Genomic DNA, 21,039 nt, shown 5'->3' with positions numbered 1-21,039 from the left:
TCTGTCGCCCAGGCTGGAGTGCAGCGGCATGATCTCGGCTCACTGCAATCTCTGCCTCCCGGGTTCAAGCAATTCTCCTGCTTCAGCCTCCCGAGTAGCTGGGATTACAGGTGTCCACCACCACACCCAGCTAATTTTTGTATTTTTAGTAGACGGGGTTTCACTGTGTTGGCCAGGCTGGTCTTGAACTCCTAACCTTGTGATCCTTGGCCTCCCAAAGTGCTGGAATTACAAACGTGAGCTACTGCGCCTGGCCTATTATTATTATTTTTGAGACAGAGTTTCGCTCTTGTTGCCTGGGTGGGAGTACAATGGCGTGATCTTGGCTCACTGCAACATCTGCCTCTCGGTTTCAAGCAATTCTCCTGCCTCAGCCTCTCAAGTAGCTGGGATTACAGGCGTGAGCCACCACACCCGGCTAATTTCTGTATTTTTAGTACAGACGGATTTTCACCATGTTGGCCAAGCTGGCCTCGAACTCCTGACCTCAGGTGATCTGCCTGCCTCAGCCTCCCAGAGTGCTGGGATTACAGGCGTGAGCCACTGCGCCCGGCCTAAATTTATTTTTTTAGAGACAGGGTCTGACTCTGACGTCCAGGCTGGAGTGCAGTGGCGCTATTATAGCTCACTGCTGTCTTAAACTCTTGGGCTCAAGTAATCCTCCTGCCTCAGCCTCCAGAGTAGGTGGGACCACAGGCATGTGCCACCATGCCCAGCTCATATTTTTAATTATTGAAAAAAAACCCAATTTTAAAAACCACACACAGACTCAAATGGGCACAGCACCAAATTATGACACATTAGAATCCTTCCCATGTGCTCAGAGAACAGGGTTTGTGCTGAGCTTGAGATAAGGCTTCTCTTGCTGTCCCTGTCAATCAAAGAGACTGCAAGGTGGGCTTCAGACACAGTGCTAGCATTTGTAAACAATTATCTGTGAGAATCAGCGGTCACTTTGTCCTGTGCTACCAAAATCAAACACTGAAAGAAAATGGACATTGAGACCAACATAAGACTACAACTACCATCCCAGCCCCCAGTTCAAACATTTGTGTTCATTGCTCTTCACCCTGATGGACTGTATGCTAAGAAAGAATTTGCACTTGCAAAATACATTTTTGCTAACTAGATGCTCATTTTATCTTTTTAAAAATATGTATTTCAATTGCACATGAAATGTACTTTGAAAGAATGAGCTCCAAAGTTCTGGGGGGCTGAGACAGGCGGGCTGAGTGAAATGATGAAGAAACAGTGGCTTTCAGTGCGGGCCAAGAGAGTAGTGAGCAATGGTCAGTTATTGAGCTGTGGAGTGCCTTCAACAAGGGTTTTTAGACACATCCATCTGGTGCCTCATCCCAGAACCTCACAGGCCTAGGGACCTGAAATGCTCCCCATGACAAGGCAAACTTCATATCCTCACATGCTGAGACAGACTCAACTTTCAGTCTGGAACTGGGCTGGGTGTCTGTCAGTCCACGCCACCCATATCCGGAGTACATCAGAGTCTGGGTTCAGTGGCAGCCACTTTTGCTGCCCTCTCCTGCCCCACACCTAGCGCTCTGCCTGGCCCCTTTGCTGTGGGCGTGAAAATCTGGCACCCGGGCCGACAGGGAGAGAGCTCAGTCTGCGTCTGCTGCTTTCTGTTTGATTCATCACTTTCCCCTGCACCCTGGAGCCCACGTTGGCTGTGGGGCACCTCACTGGCTCCTGAGGCCCCTCTGGGGGGTTGAGGCCCTGGGCTGCATTTGGCCTCTGCAGCCTGCTCACGCCTCTCCTGACTGGGATGTCAGAGGACTAGGTTCAAACTCCAGCATGGCCAGTTGCTGGCTGTGTGACCTTGGGCATGTTAAGCCTCGGTCCCTTCATCCATACAGTGGGCCAAGGAAGGGATCCCTGATGTGCCAACAGATGGATTTATGACAACGTGTGTGCAGCACCTGGCACTAGTTTACACACTGCAGATGCCCGGTACTGTTGTTGCCAGCACTCAGGTCTAGGAGAGTGGTCTTCCCAACTCTACCTCAAGGGTTGCCTTTGGACTGTGTCCCCACATGGTCACATTTGCATCTCCAGACGCCCCAATGCTGCTTCTCGGATATTCTGAAGGCATCCTACACTGTCAAGCTCCCCGACTGTTCCCCCCAGCACCCCAGTCTCCAACTCAGGGTGGCCCCATTTCCCCCAGGTCCCAATCAGATCCCTGGGCCCATTGTGGTCCTGGCCATCTCACATCCAAACCCTCAGCAATGGTTGTGAGTCAGTTCTGTTCCAGAATATCTGATGCCACTGCTACAGACCCTAGCCACCTCCAGACCCTGGACAAGTTGCAGCCTCCTGCCCCAGCCCCTTTTTCCTGGCAGCCAGAAAGAGCAGCTTCAATGCTTCTCTAACCCTGTAACTCAGCTCAAAAAGCTCTTTAGGCCCCTGGTCCCCAGAAATGCATTCAGAGCTCAGCCAAGGGGACCTCCCGGCACCACCTCACCCCTACATATCCCTACCCGCATGTCTGCAGAACTCCAGGCTTTTGTCCAGACTGTCCCTACTGCCTGGTATATTCCTGTCCTATCCGCCCCTCCTCAAGCCTGGTGTGATGACTAAGGCCTCCAGCTCCAGGTCACTCAGCCTATGCCAGAATCACAGCTCAGCCAGCATATGAGCAAGTTTCTTAGCCCCAGTTTGTTTCTTCGTCAATATAACGAGAGGGTTCACAGCCTCCATCTCTGAGGATGTCATGAAGGTTGAGTAAGATAATCCTGGAAGTACTTGGCGCAGGATGCACCATATTCTATAGGACCCTCCACTTGGTATCATCTCCCTGGTGCCTGACACAAAGTAGGTCTTGAGAGACTGAGGCCCTGGCCCTATACCTCAGGAGATGCACCCAGGGGCAGCTGCAGGTCTTCTAGAAAGCCCTCTAGGGACAGCCCTGGAAACCCTTGCTCCTGCTCCAAGGGTCCACAAGCCCAGGTAACTTCTGCGCTAAGCTCTGCAGGGGACAGCCCAGGACCTAGTTATGCTGGCCTCAGCGTCTCTGATAGTCAAATGGACACTAGTGGCAGCCTCATCCTCCCTTCCTGTCCAGCTATGCAACCTGACCTGCAACTGCACCCTGCTGAGCCTTGGTGTCCTCAACTTTGTAATGTGGGGACAACTAAAAACCCCATGTGCCAGCCCTGGCAACATAGCAAGACCCCGTTTCTAAAAAAAAAAAAAAAAAAAAAATTAAAAATTAGCCAGGCAGGGTTGTTCACACCTGTAGTCCTAGTTTGCTTTGCTTGGTCACGTAGCTCAGCCTCACACTGACTTCCAGGAACAGCAGAGGGACTTGGACGCCTCTCCAGGCAGGCAGCCCTGTTCCTGGAAAGCCAGGTGGGGTGGGGGGTCTTCAGCTGGCAAAGGAAGGACTGGCAGCTGTGAGCCAGAGAAGAGACCTGGCTCGTGCCCCAGCCCTGCTCCTGTCCTGCTAAGGCCTCAATTTCCTCATCTGTAGCACAGGGATCTCTGTGAGCGCTTCAGGCACCAACAATCTGCTCCCTGGGCTCAGTAGGGTATATCTGATCCCACCATTTCCCCAGCCACATGCCCCAGAAGAGGGCCGCAGACCTAGTACAAGAGGGAGCAATAAGGTGACATCCTCTGCTCTGAGAGGTAGAGTGTTTGGGGAAGACCCCAGCCCCTGGGAAGGGGGCCACTTAGCCAGGCCTGCCTACCACGGGGCATGGCTACTCTAAGCTGTCTCACCCTCCCCCTTTAGGCATAGCTGGGGCAGGTGGAGGTCAGCCCAGTTCAGGGCTTTCCGTGAAGCTGAGGTAGGCTTCCCTGCCTTTCCCACTTTGTGAGCTGTAAAATTGGCCTTTCCTGACCATTTTCCTGCAGGGCTGCTGTATGTGTGAGAGGTAGTCTTTGGAAGAAAAGGGGCCTCTAGAATTTGAAGCTTCTGATTCCTGGTTATGAGGCCAAAGATCCCAAAGGTCCTTCCAGACACCTCAGGAGGGCCCTGGGGGGCAGAGGCTGGGGGCTGTACAGCCAGTTACCTCAGAGGGGAAGGCACCCACTCATTCTGCAAGCGGGGGAAATCCTGCTCTCCTCCCACAGCTACCAGAGCTTCAGATGGGACTCAGATCTGTCTGCACACCCAGGGCTACAGTTGGCCTAATGTGACTCTTACCTGCCCATAAACCTGGCCCAGAGGGCTTTATGGGCCAGAATCCCTGGGTTTAGTAGCTACATGGACAGCCATATGAGCACCACCTAATTAACTTAATTAACTAACCCCAGGCCTTTGGAAGCAATAGGAGATGAGAGCATCATACTGGGAGTCAGGAGTCAAGTGCTGTGTTACTTCAAGTAAGCCCCATCCCTCTCTGGGAAAAAAGATCAGGGATTGAATATAAGTCTTGCCATGATCCACCCCTTCCAGTATAAACAGGCCCTCCAGGCTTCATCCAAAGCGTATCCAGGTGATTTGGGGCCAAGCTGACCCTTGAACCCAGGTGTCCATGCTCTCTGTCCCCCAGCTTCTCAGCTCTGAAACCCAGCATGAGGCCCATGTCTGGCCTCCCAGTAGCTCTCCATGTGGCTCCTGGGTTAGGACTGGCTTCAGGAGCCCCAAGCCTTGGCTGGGTGGGATGGTGTCTCCAGAGTCCTTTAGTACCCCTGGAAAGGGAGGTCCTAGTCCCAGCTTGGACAGGGACAGGGCTGAGGGCACCAGTTGGCCAATTCAGTTTTAGGAACCAGGAGGTTGAGAACCCCAGGGATAGCCCCACTCCACCATAGGAACAGAATGGTGACACAGCTCTGCTCAGGCCTATGGCTTACATGGAGGGGCCAGGCCCATTAGCTCAAAGTCAGGGGCTGCTGTGCTCATTTCACAGATGCAGTACCTGCAACCCAGAGAGTACAGGGCCCCTGCTCATCCTCACACACCCAAGGGGTCCTGGGCCAGTCACATAACTCCACAGGAGAGCAGGAACAGGCTTGGTCCCTGTCTCTGAGGTCCTCTCTGGACCCAGTCTCTGGAGATGGGCCATGGAGGCCAGCCTTGCACTTTCTCCCCACATCCCAGTCCCATTCCTCACCCACTCCCTTCTGGGACCCATGCTGGTCAGTCTTTCAGTCTTCTCACTTTGGGAAAGGGCCACCTCTCTCCAAATATGAGTAAAAAAAGGGGGGGCCTGGGCAGTTTAGGTCTGAAGGTTGAGGAAGAGTTCCCCTGGCCACATCACCTATCAGAAGAGAGGTGGCTAAGGCAATTTATCATGACTCTCAAAATTCTTCCAGCCTCTGCCCATTTCCACGTTGCAATTCCAAAGCCACTTCAATCAGTAGGCGTGTGTTACAGCAGCACTCTAATTTGGGCACCACAATCTATATTCGTTTCCCGTGGCTGCTGTAACAAATTATCACACATGTGTTTTCACACATGTGAAAACACAAATTTATGATCTTACTGTTCTGGAGGTCAGCAATCTGAAATCAGTTTCACAGGGCTTAAAATCAAGGTATTGGCAGGACTGCATTCTTCTTGAGGCCACAGAGGAGAAGAGGCTGTCTCATGGCTCTTTCTCCAGCAATTGCATCACTCTGACCTCTGCTTCCATTGTTACATACATTTTCTTCCGTCACTCTGACACTCCTGCCTCCTTTACAGAGGCCCTTGTGATTATACTCAGTTTACCTGAAAAATCCAGGATACTCCTTCCATCTCAAGATCCTTAATCACATCTGCAAAGTCCATTTTGCTATGTGAAGGTAATATAGTCACATGTTAAGGTTTAGGTGATTAAGACACTGCCATTTTGGGGGGTCACTGTTCAGCCTACCAGAGCAGGGGTAGAGTTGCTTTGACAGTCCCAAATCCAGTTCAGGGGGCTTGTCCAGGGCAGAAGGTCATGAGGAGGAGATCAGGTCACTGTCCTAGCCAGGACTCTGGCTGGGGGCTGGCTGAAGCCAAGAGCTCCAGGAAACCTGGCGCCTGCTCCTACTGCCGCCAAGGACAGCCTGTTCTCCTGGTGTGGCTGTCGCGCAGGGATCAGGTGCACTTGAGTCTTCGAAGTGGCCATTGCTCAACTTGAATTGCTGCCTGGGTCGGGCAGAAGGCCAGGTCCTCATGGCTTCCCATCCCTAATGACCGGAATACATGGGCCGCCAGGTCAGATGTGGGCCACATGGGAAGTCCTAGCTCTATTCTAGAAAATGCATGTACCATCAGCTTACTGGTAGACATTTACTGAACTTGGGTATGCCAGATCCACAGGGGGCCCCAGAGATGAGGGGGATAAGAGGGTTTCTGAAGGCATGGTACAGAAGGTGCCAGCAGAGGTATGGGCTAGGGGAGGCAGGGAGAGCACAGAGCAGGCATCCTAAAGGAGGCAGCATTTGTGTTGGAGCTTGAAGAAGTGGATTGTTTGCACTTCCTGGGCAAAGGGAAGGTGTGTGTTCAGGGCATCGAGAGTACTGCACAAAGGCTGAAGCCCAGGGCAGTAGAGAAGAGAATCCACTAAGAAGGAGCCAATGAAGAAAAAAAAGAGAAAAGAATCGAAGGTGGATAGGGAAAGACATGCTGTCCCGCAGAGGTTAAAGGGGTTCTCACCTCAAGCCAGCAGTTCTCAAACCTTGTCAGCAGTGGAGCCCTTTGTTCTGATGGCAGCCTACTCAGAGCACTGATGGGGCTTTGGGAGGGGCCTCCAGGGCTTTTCCCACAGTTGTCCTCCCCCACCTCTTCAGAACTGGATTCCATAGGACACAAGAGAACACACTTAAGTCATGGGGAGCCAGCTAAGTGTTTGGGGCAGGGATTGGGAGCAGCCAATAGCCCAGGGTCCAGGTGGGGGTAAAGGAGCAAAAAAGAGTATTTCTTGCATTTAGGGGGTTCGGGGCCTATTTCAATAAGGCAGCTGTATGAGACCCATGGAGAAACCCACTGACAACTGGGAAAAGCATCCAACTGTGAGAAAAGGCCTCAGTTTCCCCAACTATCAGAAGAGGAGATAGAATTACTCTCCCAGAGTACATCAAACAGGGACTCCTACACTCCTGTCTATGCTCTGGGCTCTGGCTGAAGGAGGCTGCATGGGCAGTGGGCACATCTCTCAAGACCTCAGGGGCTTGCACAGCCTGGACTCCATCAGCTCCATGTCCTCCTCCCATTCTGCCTGCAAGTGCTCCTTGACATATGCTGGTGGTGGTGGGGAGGCTGTTCGAGTCTCTGGCTTTGGCCTCAGGAGCAAGGGAGGGGATAGGGCAGGTGGGCCTGGCTTTCCCTGAGCTGGAGCCACTGGCTGCCCTGGCCTGGGCCTCCAGGCACTGGGGCCATAGTGAGGAGAGGCTGAGGGGAGATGTGGGCTGCCAGGCTACCAGCCTGCTGGCTCCATCTCTAGACAACAGTGAGGAGTCAAGAGCCCAAGACTGAAACTCCTGCCTTCCCTTCTTTCCAGACTGCCTTGTATCCCTGCCTGCCTTATGTTGGTCCCAAGCATCAGATGGACGCCTGAGGGCACTGGGTCCTTCCTCCCTGTGTCTGCCCTCCGAGGAAGGCAAGGAAAAATGCCACAACGTGCCAAGCCAGGCACATTCCATGGGCTCCTCACATGCATCCTATAAAATAAAGCATTAAGTCCCATTTATCAGCCTTAGAAGCCAAGGCTGAGTGAGGTGAAGTCATCTGCCCAAGGTCACATCCTGGTGAGGGGCAGATTCTGGGATTGAAATCCAGGCTGGTGTGGCTCCAACATCTGGGCTCAATGTCCAGGGCCCAATCAAGCAGGTGGCTGCAGGCTTGAGGCCCCGCCTGCCAGTCCTCTTGGCTTGGACCTTTTCCTCAGCAGAGTCAAGCTGCACATTTTTCTGGGCAGAAAGTTGTGCCCGAGGCCGGCTCCTGCTTGTGGCCCCAGCTGCCCCGACAGTGTCACTCTCCAACACTGCACTCTCTTCTGGTGCAACATCCACAAGCTCGCCAAGGCCCTTCCTCAGGAATGGGCCTGAGGCCAGGAGGGAGAGACCATCAGGGAAGCCAGGACTGGCTGAGGTGTAGGGGGGCGACAGACTGCTCCGAGGTCAGGGCAGCTACCCTGAGATGCTGCTGAAGACAGCAAGAGCCAAAGGGCACAAGGAGAAAGACAGAAAGGGCAATACTGGTGAGGACCTTAGCAGGCAAAGGTCTGTGAGCATGGGGGACTAAGGAAGTGGGGAGCCTTGCCCTGGTTGTGCACCCCCTTCGCCCTCCCCACCCGGGTTCCTTCTGGAGCAGCCTCCTTAAAGGAAGCCAGGGGTAGCTCAGGGTCCATGCAGCTGGGGCTGGGCACAGGGCAGGACACTGGGGCACTGGGAGCTGCAGTGTGACCTCTACCAAATGTGTCCTCCAGCCATAGTGCAGGGCAACACTTAGGCTGGGTATGACTCCAGCAATATAGGCTTCCCAAAGGGAGGGATCTAACTTACTGTCTCCACTTGGTCACTGTCATGTGACCTCAGGCAGTCCATACCTTCTCTTGCTCTCCGTGCCTGGAGAATGGACATTCAGACGCCAGCATGCACATTCCACTTGACTAAGAGTAAAGAGGTTGCCAGTTGGCGTTGGCCTTGGACTCAGAAGAGCCAGCTTCTCACAGGGAAAGGAGCTGCCCAAGGTCCCACTGCAGGACACAGCCCTGGAACTCAGCAATCCCAGCTGCAGCAGACGATGCTGCCTATTGGACCATACTGCCCATCAGACCATACTGCCAGGCCCTGGGAAGTGTCAGGGTGGCAGGGGGCAGTCTAGTGGAATGAGCCAGCCTGGTTTGCCATGTTCCTTAGGACCCACCCTGATGCAGGCTCACATCACCAGCACTCACCAACCTAGAGATTTCCTGTCGCTGTTGACAGGAAGGCTGGATCTGCAGGCCTCCTGGTGGCCATGAGTCTGCACAGACCAGAGCTGTGGTGGAGGCCACAACCCTATGCCCAGTATCTCAGCTTCTCACTCTCCCCAGCCCCAACCAGGGACACATGGGTTATTTGAAACCCCAGGGGGTCAACTCGGGAGGGATGTTTTAGCTAAAAGCTATGGGGATAAAAAGGAAACACCCCTCACTGGCTCAAGCCTTCAGTTAAATGAACGTGGATGTGCGACCCAGGAATTGTGCAGCAAAGACCTCCAGACCCTCCCCTCCAGAAAGCAGGCAGTCATCCTTGAGCCAAACGCAGATGAGCTTCCTGTGCTCGAGCCAGGCTTGGCCAGGGAATTGTGTACGCATGCACCCAGGGCAGTGGAGGACTAATCAATCCCTGGGAGTGAGCTGCTCTATGCCAGGACCCATGGTATCCAATGCCAGGAGTGAGGACTCACGTGCCTTCCTCCACACTGCACCCCCACACCACTACCAAGCAGGGGACTGACGGCCAGCCCTGCTGGGGCAGAAGGAAACCCTTGCCCCAGTGCTACCTGGGAGTAAGGGGGTCAGGGGACCTGCAAGTCATGGACAAAACATTAGGTCACCATTTGTTAGTCTCTCAATACTTTACTGGCCATATCCCCCAATACCCCCACAGCAATTTCACCAACACAGAGCAACTGCCCTCAGCCACTCTGATGTGATGGAGCCAATCCAGGTGTCCTAGAAATATCCTAGAAATGCAGAGCATGGGGAAATCACAGAACCTTGGGAAATGCCATAAGAACCTGGGCTCTGGAAAGTGCCATCCACCTCCCTCTGGTCAGGCTGGCAGCACTGACAAGGCATCCACAGGGCAGCCATGCTATGGCCCAGACCTCCGGATATGCAGGAACCGGGGCCTGAGGAGACAGGGACAGGGGCTGGTTACCGCCTGGGCCTCAGGGAATGAACAGGGAGTGGGAACAGCACACTCTCCTGACAGCCAGGGCTGAGGATGGCCCCAGTGGAAAGACCAGCATGCTACAGGGCTAAAGGGGGCTAGGATCTTACCTCCCACAGAAGTCCCTGCGCACAGCCACAAGATTAAGGTACAGGTCAGGCCGGCTCTGAAGCCAGCTGCTGACAAGCTCCGGGTGCCTTGGGTCCACTTCTAAGAAGATACTACTACATGGGGGAGAAATGGGTGGGCTCAGCACGACAGGTCTGGCGCCTGCCCTTCTGGGCTGCTTGGGCTGGCGAGGTGAGGGTCCTGTGCTGACCTCTGCCAGGGCCTGCCCAGTACACATTAGGAGCAGAGGAGCCTGCTGGGGACAGACCTAGGAGACCCATCCCATTCATACCCAGAGTCTTTCAGGAGCCGGGGTGCCAAGGCCAGAATGTGGGTAATGATGTCCATGCCCTCCTCCCCACCATCCAGGGCCGCGGGGTCTTCATAGCTGAAAGGCAAAGCAGTGGGAGGTGACAGCCTGAGAAAGGGGTATCTGAAATGCATGGAGGGCATGGGCAAGGCCTCCATGAATGGGGCCCTGTGGAACTTACACTCTGGGCTGAAGGGCAATTCTGAGGACCCAGAGAAGGAGGGCCCCAAATGGGTGGCAGCTCCTCTTCTCTTCCTCCCATGGGCAGCACCCTACCAGGCAGCGCCAGGCATGCTTGCTGAATCCCACTGGCTGATGGCCTCTCTTGATGCACTGACTCATGTCAGGGCATGAGTGTCTCCCCACAAGGCTGCTCCTCTTCTTGGTCTGGGAGATCTGGGGCTAGCCCTGACCACTCCTGAGAGCCCAGAAAGGGAGAGCCAACACCCGAACCCCATCCAACATGACTGCTGCCCCATCCAGGACTCCTGGGCTGCCCCTGGTTCTCAGCCCCTGTGTAACAGCAGGATGGCCTGGCACAAAGCTAGCCTGGGGCCAGCTTTTAGTCCCGGCTTTCCCACTGAGCCCCCATGCGACCACAGACAAGACACCTTCCCTCTCTGGGCCTCAGTATTCTATAAAATGATGTGCCCATCTACTGAGCACCCCGTATGAGCCCTCCACTGTGTTTGATGCTTCCAAGTCGTCACTGAGTCCTCCCATGGCCCTGCAGAGCACTACCTCTCTTTTTCTAGAGGCAGGAAACAGGCCCAGAGAGGTTCGGTGGCTGTCCAGTAGTTTTAGTAGGAAGTAAGGAAGTAGGAAGGTAGAAGCTGAATCTAGGTAGGACTGTGGGCTCTCGAGTGCGTCAACTTAACACCACTGCCCATTTCAGCACCAACTCCCCTGTCCCTCCAGATGGTGTGGTCCTCGAGGGCAGACTAATCCCATTAGGCCTTTTCAGGCCTGGCCTCCCTGGCCCACCCTGCTTAGCACCTGCGGATCTCAGGGGCCAGCTGCTCCATGTCCTGGTGGAAGACGTAGGGAGGGTTGCTGACAATCAGGTCCACGGGGCCCCAGGGCAGGTGTGTCCAGCTCCTTTCTGTCGTCAAAGAAGAGGACACACAGTAGGGACTAACCCATTGGGAGGTAAAGGATGATAGCTCCACCTGCCACCATGTCCCTCTCACCATGCCACACCTTGGGCCTGCCTCTGGATCTGATAAGCCAGACCTGCAAATTAGTGCCCAGGGTCCCCAGCTGGCAGCCTGGTGGGGAATGTGCATGCTTTAACATGGCAGCCCTTCATTTCAAGGCATAGAGTGTCCTTGCCAAAAATCCTCCTTATTATGCAAGACTCTGTTCAAGTGCCACTTCCAGGGCGTCCTCCCTGATTGCCTAGGCAGAAAAGAGCCTTTCTCTTCTGTAGCTCCACTAGCCTTATAGCCAACATGGACTGAGAGTACATGGAGGGTAGGCCTGGCCTCATCAGCCAATTCCTGATGCCTCTGACTACTGGTTTCACCCTGTGCCAGGTGCTACACCAAGTATATCACATTCCATGGAGGGGGCACTGAGGCTCAAGGATCCCACGGGTAAGGCAATGGAGCCAGAACTGGAGTTGGAGGCCTGGAGACACTGTAAAGGCTATGGCTGAGCTGTGCAGTGCCTGGACCACTTCCCCTGCCAGGCAGGGGGAAAGGGTCACTCAAGTATTTTGGTCCTGAAGGCATTATTTTAAGCTTTTGCTTATCTGTTGCCAACAAGCAAGCCCTTAACTCATTGGTTATGAGGAATTCGGAAGTTCTCTGTGGCTGGTCCCTTATGGGTCAGGTCAGCCTAGGAGGCAAAAGCAACTTGTCTGTCCTCAGCCAAGGCTTTGTTTGAGCTGCCACAAACGTGCACACACACACGTGTATGTGTGTGTGTTGTGTGTGGCTGTGTGGCTGTTGGGGGAGCTCTCCCTCCATCTCCACGGAGTGCCTCATCCACCCAGCAGCACCTGCATCTAGTCTCCCTATCTCAAGGAACATGCAGGGGAGGGTACCTGAGGTCATGTCGAGGTGGATGATCCAAATCCTGTCCTGCAACCGAAGCCTACACAGATAGGGAGAAAGGGGTAGGCACAGGGGCAGACCCCTACCCTTCACTACAAGAATGAGGTCTTGTAGTCAACCCTTCTTGGACTGGCAAGATACTCACTGCCCACTACCCATTCAGAACCCCGTGGGACCCATGCCAGGCTACCCCACTGCTTCCTCCTTCTTGGGAGTAGAAATCAGACATTGGTGAGTTTGAAACCTGAAAAGGAGTCAAGATTAGGCCCCAAAGTGCAACTCCCCCACCTACCTCTGAGCATTCTCATGGGTCAGAGAGATAGCAGCTTCCCCCTTATCCACAGCAATGACTCGGCTCTGTCCCAAGAACAAACAGAGGATATGTGGAAGGCAATGCTGAGAGATGCTGGGAGATACTGGGCCTGGGGGACCGTCCTCCAACCCCCCACCAGAAGAGAAGGGAAATACCCAACAGCCTTTTCTTCTTGGCCAAAGTCTAGCCAGATAGATGTGGTAGGCGTTAGAGTCTGTGAAACACTGGGCTAGGGGCAGCCCTGTCCTCCCTCATCTAGCTGCTTCCCCTCAAGCGCTCCTAGCAGAGGGATGTGGGGGAAGCACTAATGGGAGGGACAGTGAGTGTCAGTCACAGTCTATCCAGAGTGGGTGGAGGGGCTCACCTGGGGGAGCTGGCTCAGCAGGCTGAGGGAGATGGCTCCTGATCCGCAGCCCACCTCCAGAATGAGGGGGCTGCCTGGGGATCCCACAGCATGGGACCTCTGGGCCACCTCTTCCAGCACCCACTCAACCAGTTCCTGTGAAGCAGAGGGATCTGGATCAGAGTTGGTGCCAACGTGGCTCCTGGGGGTCTTGGTACAGAGGCCTAAGCAGTTACCCTTGTGAACGTAGGAAGGGGAGGTAGCCAAAGCCAGACTGACCTTCATGTCAGCTGGGGCATGGCCAAGTCACCCTGCCCCTCCAGGCCTCAGCTTCCCCATCTGTACACCTGAGCCCAGTTGAGGATAGCCCACCTCGTGGGGATGTGGTGGGGATTAAATGCACTAATCCACACCTGTTTCATGTTAAGTGTTCAATCAACCCCAGCTAAGCCCTTTACAGACATCCTCCCATTCTGTGCTTACAGAAATGCTAAGAACTGGCTGGGCACGGTGGCTCATGCCTGTAATCCCAACACTTTGTGAGGCTAAGGTGGACAGATCACTTGAGTTTGGAGTTTGAGACCAGCCTGGCCAACATGGTGAAACCCCGTCTCTGCTAAAGGTGTGAAAATTTGCCAGGCATGGGCACGGTGGCGGATGTCTCTAGTCCCAGCTACTCAGAAGGCTGAGGTGAGAGGGAGAATTGCTTGAGCCCGGGAGGTAGAGGTTGCAGTGGATCAGGATCGCGCCACTGCACTCCAGCCTGGGAGACAGAGCAACACTCCATCTCAAAAGAAAAAAGCTAAGAACCATATCTTATAGTTCCTGTCCACTCCCTCTGGCCTGATCCTGCTCCCAGAGTTTTTCCTGTATTAATCTGTTAAATCCTCACAAGTGTCCCATGAGGAAACTGAGGCCTGGGGTCAAGGCCCCACCTGAGCCTGGCCTGTGGTTCATGGTGGCCAAGAATCAGGAGCTGGTGTGTCCCCAGCCTCCTCACAGAGCTGGGCTTCAGAGGCCCCCAGGGAGGCTCCTAGGCCAAAGGGACAGGGAATTCCCTCTTTTGGAGGAGATGGGCCATGGGGGAACACGGTCCTGACTAAAGACCTGAGGGCTGTGGCATACACAGGCATAGGTCAACAGGCATGGGTGCAGAGGGAGGTGCCTGACTGCACTGTACCTGCCCTGGCAGCAGGAGGACATTTTCAGACACTGTCACTTTGGAAACAAGAGGGTTTCAAGCCTTGCCTACCCGGCCACTGCCTGCAAGGACTATGCCTGTAAACCAACATAGGGTAGGGGTAAAGGGTGGAAGGCTCCTGCCGTCCAATGGCCAAAATTTTTCTAACCAGCAGTGGAGTGGGACACCTGAGTAGCCAGGCATGAGACAAGGAAAGGGCAGTGTAGCCCCTTCTCAAAGGCATCCCTTTGGATGTGGGCAGAGAAGCCCCCCAGAGGGTCAGGACTCCTGGGACCCCAGGTCTCAGGAAAGACTGGCTCAGGGAGCTGGGGATGGTGGGCAGCAAGTGGGTGCTTCCCTGATCTGAAAAGAGGACCACCTATTCCAGAAAGCCTTCCTCAAGCCTGGGCCAGGCTCTACCACGGCTTTCTCCACCCTGAGCCTAAGGTCTAGCCTAAGGATGGGGTGTGCCTCTCCCACCAGACGCCATAATAGGAAGACCTGAGGTCTGACTCATCGCATTGTGTTCCACACTGGCAGGGCTTGGCCCACAGACAAACCTCTTGGCTACTTTCTTTTTTTCTTTTCTTTTCTTTTTTTTTTTTTTTTTTTTGAAACAGAGTTTCGCTCTGTTGCCCAGGCTGGAGTACAATGGCGCGATCTTGGCTCACCGCAACCTCCGCCTCCCAAGTTCAAGCGATTCGCCTGTCTCAGCCTTCCCAAGTAGCTGGGATTACAGGCATGCACCATTGTGCCTGGCTAATTTTGTATTTTTAGTAGAGACAGGGTTTCTCCATGTTGGTCAGGCTGGTCTCGAACTCCCGACCTCAGGTGATCTACCCGCCTCAGCCTCCCAAAGTGCTGGGATTACAGGTGTAAGCCACAGCGCCTGGCCCTCTTGGCTACTTTCTAAGTGATGGGCAAGCTCTCTGTGGCACCACCCTCTGAGTCTCACACCCCCAGGTCTCCCCCACACCCCAATGCCATCAGCCAGGCCCAATGGAGCAGAGGGCTCCAGATCACTCACACCCATTTTCCACATAAGTTCCCCAGTGCTGGGTTCCAAAAAGCATCTCACCCTTCCAGGCCCCCAACCCCAGCAACAATGTTCACCCACCCTGAGGGTGGCAAGTCCAAAGTAGGCAGAACTTGGCCAGCAGGTCCAACCCTCCCTGTTCCAAGCCTCTTCTGCACCTAACAAATGATTGCCTGTGGGTGAGGGGGCCCAGCTCCAGCAGGAGAGAGTGTGTATTCACTAGCTCTCACCAGCCCTGTGCCAGGCACTATTGGAGACCACTAAGGTACTTGTGGCAAGCTGAGCCTGCAAGGTTGGGCCAGGTACAGAGTGAGCAGTATAGGGCTGTGGCTGAGAGCCTGTGGTCTCAGTGGTGAGGCCACAAGCTGAGAGGTTGGTAGGGTGACCAGGAGTTGTCAGGTGTGTAAGCCTCTCTTGGTTTCCTGGTCATAGACAGACCTACTATGGCTGGAGAATGATCCCTCAGCCAGCCACACTGGCCAGCCACCTCACAGAGATACTCAAAGACCTCAAAGACACACACCACGTATGTGGATGGCCACCTTGGGGAGGGTAAGAAGCTAAGAAACTGAGCCCCTGCCACCACTAGTGGCCTCTTGTTTGCCATAACACTCCAGAGCACAGGAAACTCATCTTGGTTGTAGAGCCACCTGGGGCAGGGGTAGACAACAGCCCAAGGAGTCCAGAAACTTTCTCTTCTCCTCCTAGTGAAGAGCCTCCCTCAGCCTAACGCTGGTGGCTCTTTCGGCAAGACTAAAAGCCATGCTGGTCACAGGCTCAGGGCACCCCCTCCAGGTGAATATGGTAAGAATCCAAGAACAGGGTGGGGCACAGACGCATGCAGGAAGGAGGTGAGGGGCAGGCAGTTGTTGGCTCTGCCTAGAACTGCTGCCCCAACATGGACTCCATACCCCATCAAGAGGTTGGCCCAAGGCCTGGGCAGAACCTGAGTGCCCATGAGTACCCTCTATTAGGATGGCATCCCTGGTGGGGCAGACCCAGGGAGGTGGCATTGCCTCCTTCAAGCCAATCACAGACAAAACACTGAGCCTCCCACAACCTGTACAGCCTCACAGCAGGCTGGGTGAGAATGGTTCACACCCCCAGCCCTGAGTTTCCTACTGTATTCACTGCCAGGCCAGGGGCTGAACCACCTTCTCACCCTTAGGGAAAATGCAACTCACTGGGTCACATGCCTCCTGCAAGTTTGCACTTCAGACTCCCCTTTCATCAGAAACCATCCCCTGCACCCATTCTCACTACTCCCTGCCACAGGCCACGTCCTCTTGAGTTCTTGGTAAGGCATCCCCCAATGTGGCTTTACATTGGGGTGAACCTGGTGAGTTCTCAGAAATGTCTGCACAGCAAGATGAGCACCTGGCCTCCCAATCGCAGCATCTCCCCTCACCCCACCCCTTGCAGTAGAGCTGCTCTCTTGGCCCAGACCCATCCAAGAATCAGGGGGCCACATGGGAGCCAAAGTCCACACTTGATACTCAGAACCCTGGCACATATGGCTGGTGCCAGGTCAGCTCTGAAGGAACTCAAATGTCACCATGCCCTGAACCTGGGAAGCCGGAGACAGCAAATGATCTCTTCGCCAGAGATCACGTGTTTTCAGGAGCCACAGGTAAGCCTCCCAAAGTCTGCAGGTGGCAGGCCACACCCTGCTCTGGGTCTCCATGCTGTGTCCTAGGTCATGCCAATCCCAGATGGGGCAGCCCCATGTGAGGGATGGGGCTCTGACCTGGGAGTCAGGAAGTCCACGTGCTGCCCCCATGCTCCCTTCCTTGACAGCCCTGTGACTTCAGCAAGGCCTCAGATTCCCTACTGTCCCTGCCCTGACACTGGGCAGTGAAGCAAGGACCTGGCCTCCCAACCACATGATATGGAGGGGAGAGGGGTCAGAGAGTTTCTTGGCTAGGGGACAGAAGCTGAGAAAGTGAAAGAAGGGTTTGGGGCCCCCTGGCCACAGCAGGGGAATGGGAACTAACCTTTCCCAGAAATGTTTGTGTGCCTAGGTCTTTCTGGAAACACTGCTTCTCAGAACCTGGCGCCCTCTGGCTTGCCCACCAGCTCTCACCCAGCTCTACTCCCTGGTCTGCGCCCTCTGGCTCCCAGCTCTGTCATCTACAAGGTCAGAGGGGAGTCCAAGAAGGGCCATAGAAAGCGTCTCTTCCAGGACCAGGGTGCCTTACCAAGGGATAACACACTTGCACCACACATCCCTAGTCCTAGTAATTTGAGGGACAACACAGGTGATTACCAGACCAGTCAGTAGACCTAAGAGGGCCACCAGATTCTCTGGGCTGGAGGCCTAACCCTCTCATCATCTGGGCCCAGAGATGGCAGGAGGGCAGTGACCTGCCCGAGGTTGCACAGCTGATACCAGGTCTCCAGGTCTCCGGCTGGAGCCCTCTCCACTTCCTCCATGCCTCCTGAGAAGCTGCTGGAGGACATTTGTTCCCTGTGGATTGGGTGAGCCATGGGACGGCTCCCAGAGAAATGGCAGAACAGGCTAAGTACTTGGGCAGCACTATTTGAGGCACTCTGGGCCATTGCCAGACCTAGAGGCTGGGTTGATAGCTTGGAACATAACAGTCAAGGGGACCAACAGGAATCCTCTGTCCTCTGGGCTCTGCCAACACAGTCAGAGAGGAGATACATGTCTAGAAAGGCACTGTCCCTGAAGTCATGGGGCCCCAGTGCCCCCTGGAGGAAGCCTGGGGTAAGACTGGTGTCCTGAACTCCACCATCATCCTGATCCTGCCTTGCCCTGGTGGCACACCTACCTCTGTTTCTGGCCGAGGAATAAACACTGGGGGCACCATCCTTAGGCTGAGCCCCTGGAAGTCCCACTCTCCAAGGATGTACTGCACCGGCATCCTGCAGAGGGGGCAGCTGGGTGGTCATCAGTGACAGAGCTAGGACCAACAGGACCATGCCTGGGTTGAGATACCACTTGTGGCCAAAGGTATCAGGCAAGACCATGTCTCCAGGGCCTTGGGACTCCTGAGGCAAAACCCTCCCTCCCTCCCTTCTTCCTATTCAGTACCCCGGCCCCACTCTTGCCACTCCTGCACCCCAACACCTCCCTAGTCCTTGGACATTCTCCTCCTCCCTGAACTTGGTGGGGATGGGGGAGGCTGGACTGCTGCTCCCCAAACACATCCTTCAGGTCTGATCCATGGGTGCTCACCTCTGCAATCGACGGCTACTCAGCTCCTGGATACACTGTAGTTGCTGAGAGGTCAAGGGCTGGGTCCAAAGTGCCGGCCTCAGGCTCTGAAACTGTCCCCACAGAGAATGTAAGTGGCTGGCTCACTGGGCCCAAGGCCCCCAACCCAGGTGTCTTATGTGGATAATGCCTGCCCAGCACTGGTCTGGAGGCCCAACCCTCTCATCATCTGGGCCCAGAGGGGGCAGCATCCTGCCTAAGGTTACACAGCTAACACCAGGCTTCCAGGTGTCTATCCCAGAACACTTAGGCAGAGATATATTCGTTCATCCAACAAACTGTTACAGTGTGTGCCAGGCGCTAAGACGTTCCTTCAGAAAAATCCCATCAGTCTCAGCTAAGCACTCTTAGTGAACAGAAAACCTGGATATCCCTTCCCCAAGTCCTCCCTCCTCCCTCTTCCTGTCCTCTTGACAACACTAAACTTAACTGTTTTGGCTCCAAGGACATGAGCCACGATGTACTCACTGGATTCCCGGGCCTCAGGGATACCCCTCTTCTCAAAGACCCCAGTCCAGTGGCTGACCAGTTCTATGGCACTGGATAACCCAGCCAGAGGTGGTTGGGGTTGCCATGAGCTGAAGGCCCAGCCCCAGGTACTTCCCCTCCTCCCTGGGCCAGACAGGAGGGCCCACAGCATTCGGCCCCAAAGCTCCATGTCTCAGGGAAAGGTTCTCCAGAGTGCTTCCAGGTTCCCAAGTCTGCTTTATAATGTCAGCTGCTGAGGTGAGTGCTGAGAGTGGCCCCTGGACCCAGCTGGGTGAAGATGGAGAGGTCACAAGCTCTGGTGCCCCAAAATGGCTCTGGTCCTCAGATATAGTTGGTTGCTACCCTGGGAGTGAGAGGAACCAGGAAAGCAGGTGAGCCTTGTATGACACCCCCCCTTCTACCAATACATTGCCTGAGAATAGTTGTGCTCTTGCTCTGACACCCCCTTGACTCCATTTAGAGCCTTACCCACCTATTTGATCATTCTTGTCTTGGCCACTTACGTTTTCTTCACATTTTTAGCTGGAGTGGGCTGAGCCCATAGCTCAGTCTCTGCTAATAAACGGGTTGGTGGTAGGTTAGGGCACATATGTGGGGACAGGACAGATCTGTGTCTAACCTAGCGTGTGTGATCTTGAGCAAGTCATTATTTCTGATTTTCACTTTCTTAATCCATAAGATGGGGGAAAATCACACCAAACCCATGGCAAGCAATGCATTAGTCTATGAATATCCAGGGCCTGGGAGGCAGCTCAACACACAGCAGGGACCAGATGTTACATGATCTTAACTGATGTTACAAGGGGCAGATGATTGCCTTTAATTGGGAGCTTTGAATCTGACATTGTGTGTGTACTGTCATGGATTTACATGCTGAAAATTTCCTCCTAATTTAACCTATAATCCAGGACATCAGCGTAAACCACCAACTAAAAAATTTACAACTGTATATTTAAAGAGGTCACAAGCAAGTTTAACTGAAGGCTTAAAATCAGCGGTCCCCTTTGCTTCCAGATAAAAGTCCAAACTAGCGTTTATTGAGCACCTGCTAAGTGCCACATCTTCAGATACAAGTAGGGTCAGAGAAGGGAAGCGACTTGCCCAGCGTCACTCAGGTAGAAACTGTCCCAGGCAAGCTGGGCACGGTGGCTCACGCCTGTAATCCCAGCACTTTGGGAGGCCGAGGTGGGCGGATCACGAGGTCAGGAGTTCGAGACCAGCCTGGCCAGCATGGTGAAACACTGTCTCTACTAAAAATACAAAAAATTGGCCGGGCATACTGACGCGCACCTGTAGTCCCAGCTACTTGGGAGGCTGAGGCAGGAGAACTGCTTGAACCCAGTTCAAGCAGGCGGAGGTTGCAGCGAGCCGCGGTCATGCCACTGCACTCCAGCCTGGGTGCCAGAGAGAGACTCCGTCTCAAAAAAAAGAAAAAAAAGACTGTCCCAGGCAAGACACGAACCCGAGTCCACCAGACTCCAGAAGCGGCTCTTGCACCAGTGCGCCGTCCCAGGAGCCAAGGCCCGAAGTCAGAACTGTAAACTCCCTCACAGCTACGCACCGCATTGTTAACGACCCAGATGAGGTCCCCTCTCTCCAACCCTGTTTCCCCATCTGCACTATGGAGAATGGTACCGGCCAGGTCTCCAGGCGGTTGCAGTCGAAATACCCCGTTCCGATCCCCACCTCCCATGCATACCTGCCTGAAAGGCTGCCCCACCCACCCACCCACCAGCCGGAGAAGCTGCCCAGAACTGGACGCCCGGACGTGCGTGGCCCGTCGCGCGCTCCCTCGGACGCCCCGCTTCCGGGGTCGGCGCGTTTAAGAAAAGGCTCGGGCGGACGCCGTAGCCCAGCTTCAGTGTTCCTATCGCTGGTGGGTTCCTCCCAGGAGACCCCTGCGGATGGGTGGGGAGGCTGTGAATTCCACTCCCTGTACGCTCGCAGGCCTGCATGCAGGAAAGTGCGGGGATGTGTGTGGGGTTGACCCCTGGGGGCCCGGACCTGCCGGTCTTCCTTAAAATCACAGCAGGGATTTGGCTCCATCCCAAGGGGATTGCTCCGAGCTGGCGTTTAGGAACCAGGCCGGGAGGTGTGTGGGCGGAGCCCAGTAGCCTGCCGGAAAGGGGGCGTGTCACCAGAGGGCCCG

General features: G+C 54.6%; 1 protein-coding gene across 30 annotated transcripts; it reads right to left on the bottom strand.

Moving 5' to 3' along the window:
* Positions 1–4,316: 4,316 nt before the first annotated feature.
* On the bottom strand, positions 4,317–20,989 carry HEMK1 (HemK methyltransferase family member 1). 30 transcript variants are annotated; one of them, XM_063805848.1, is made up of 14 exons: positions 20,623–20,851; positions 18,832–19,233; positions 18,363–18,454; positions 17,956–18,049; positions 12,969–13,103; positions 12,584–12,648; positions 12,282–12,331; positions 11,231–11,336; positions 10,217–10,312; positions 9,927–10,040; positions 9,662–9,775; positions 8,440–8,546; positions 6,593–6,728; positions 4,317–6,123 (listed from the first exon to the last, which is right to left on the bottom strand). In XM_063805848.1, the coding sequence occupies exons 2-11, from the start codon at positions 19,057–19,059 to the stop codon at positions 9,739–9,741; spliced, it is 1,017 nt and encodes a 338-aa protein (XP_063661918.1). In that variant the 5' UTR covers positions 19,060–19,233; positions 20,623–20,851; the 3' UTR covers positions 4,317–6,123; positions 6,593–6,728; positions 8,440–8,546; positions 9,662–9,738. The 30 variants fall into 30 exon arrangements, with proteins under 30 accessions (XP_063661918.1, XP_063661919.1, XP_063661929.1 ...); XM_063805849.1 differs by having other exon boundaries at positions 8,484–8,546; XM_063805859.1 differs by having other exon boundaries at positions 17,956–18,087; positions 20,623–20,848.
* Between the last annotated feature and the right edge of the window lie 50 nt (positions 20,990–21,039).

The sequence above is a fragment of the Pan troglodytes genome, chromosome 2 (genome assembly GCF_028858775.2).
Source record: "Pan troglodytes isolate AG18354 chromosome 2, NHGRI_mPanTro3-v2.0_pri, whole genome shotgun sequence".
NCBI lineage: Eukaryota > Metazoa > Chordata > Mammalia > Primates > Hominidae > Pan > Pan troglodytes.
Note: the sequence above shows the minus strand (reverse complement) of the source record. Positions and strands in the feature narration are given on the sequence as shown.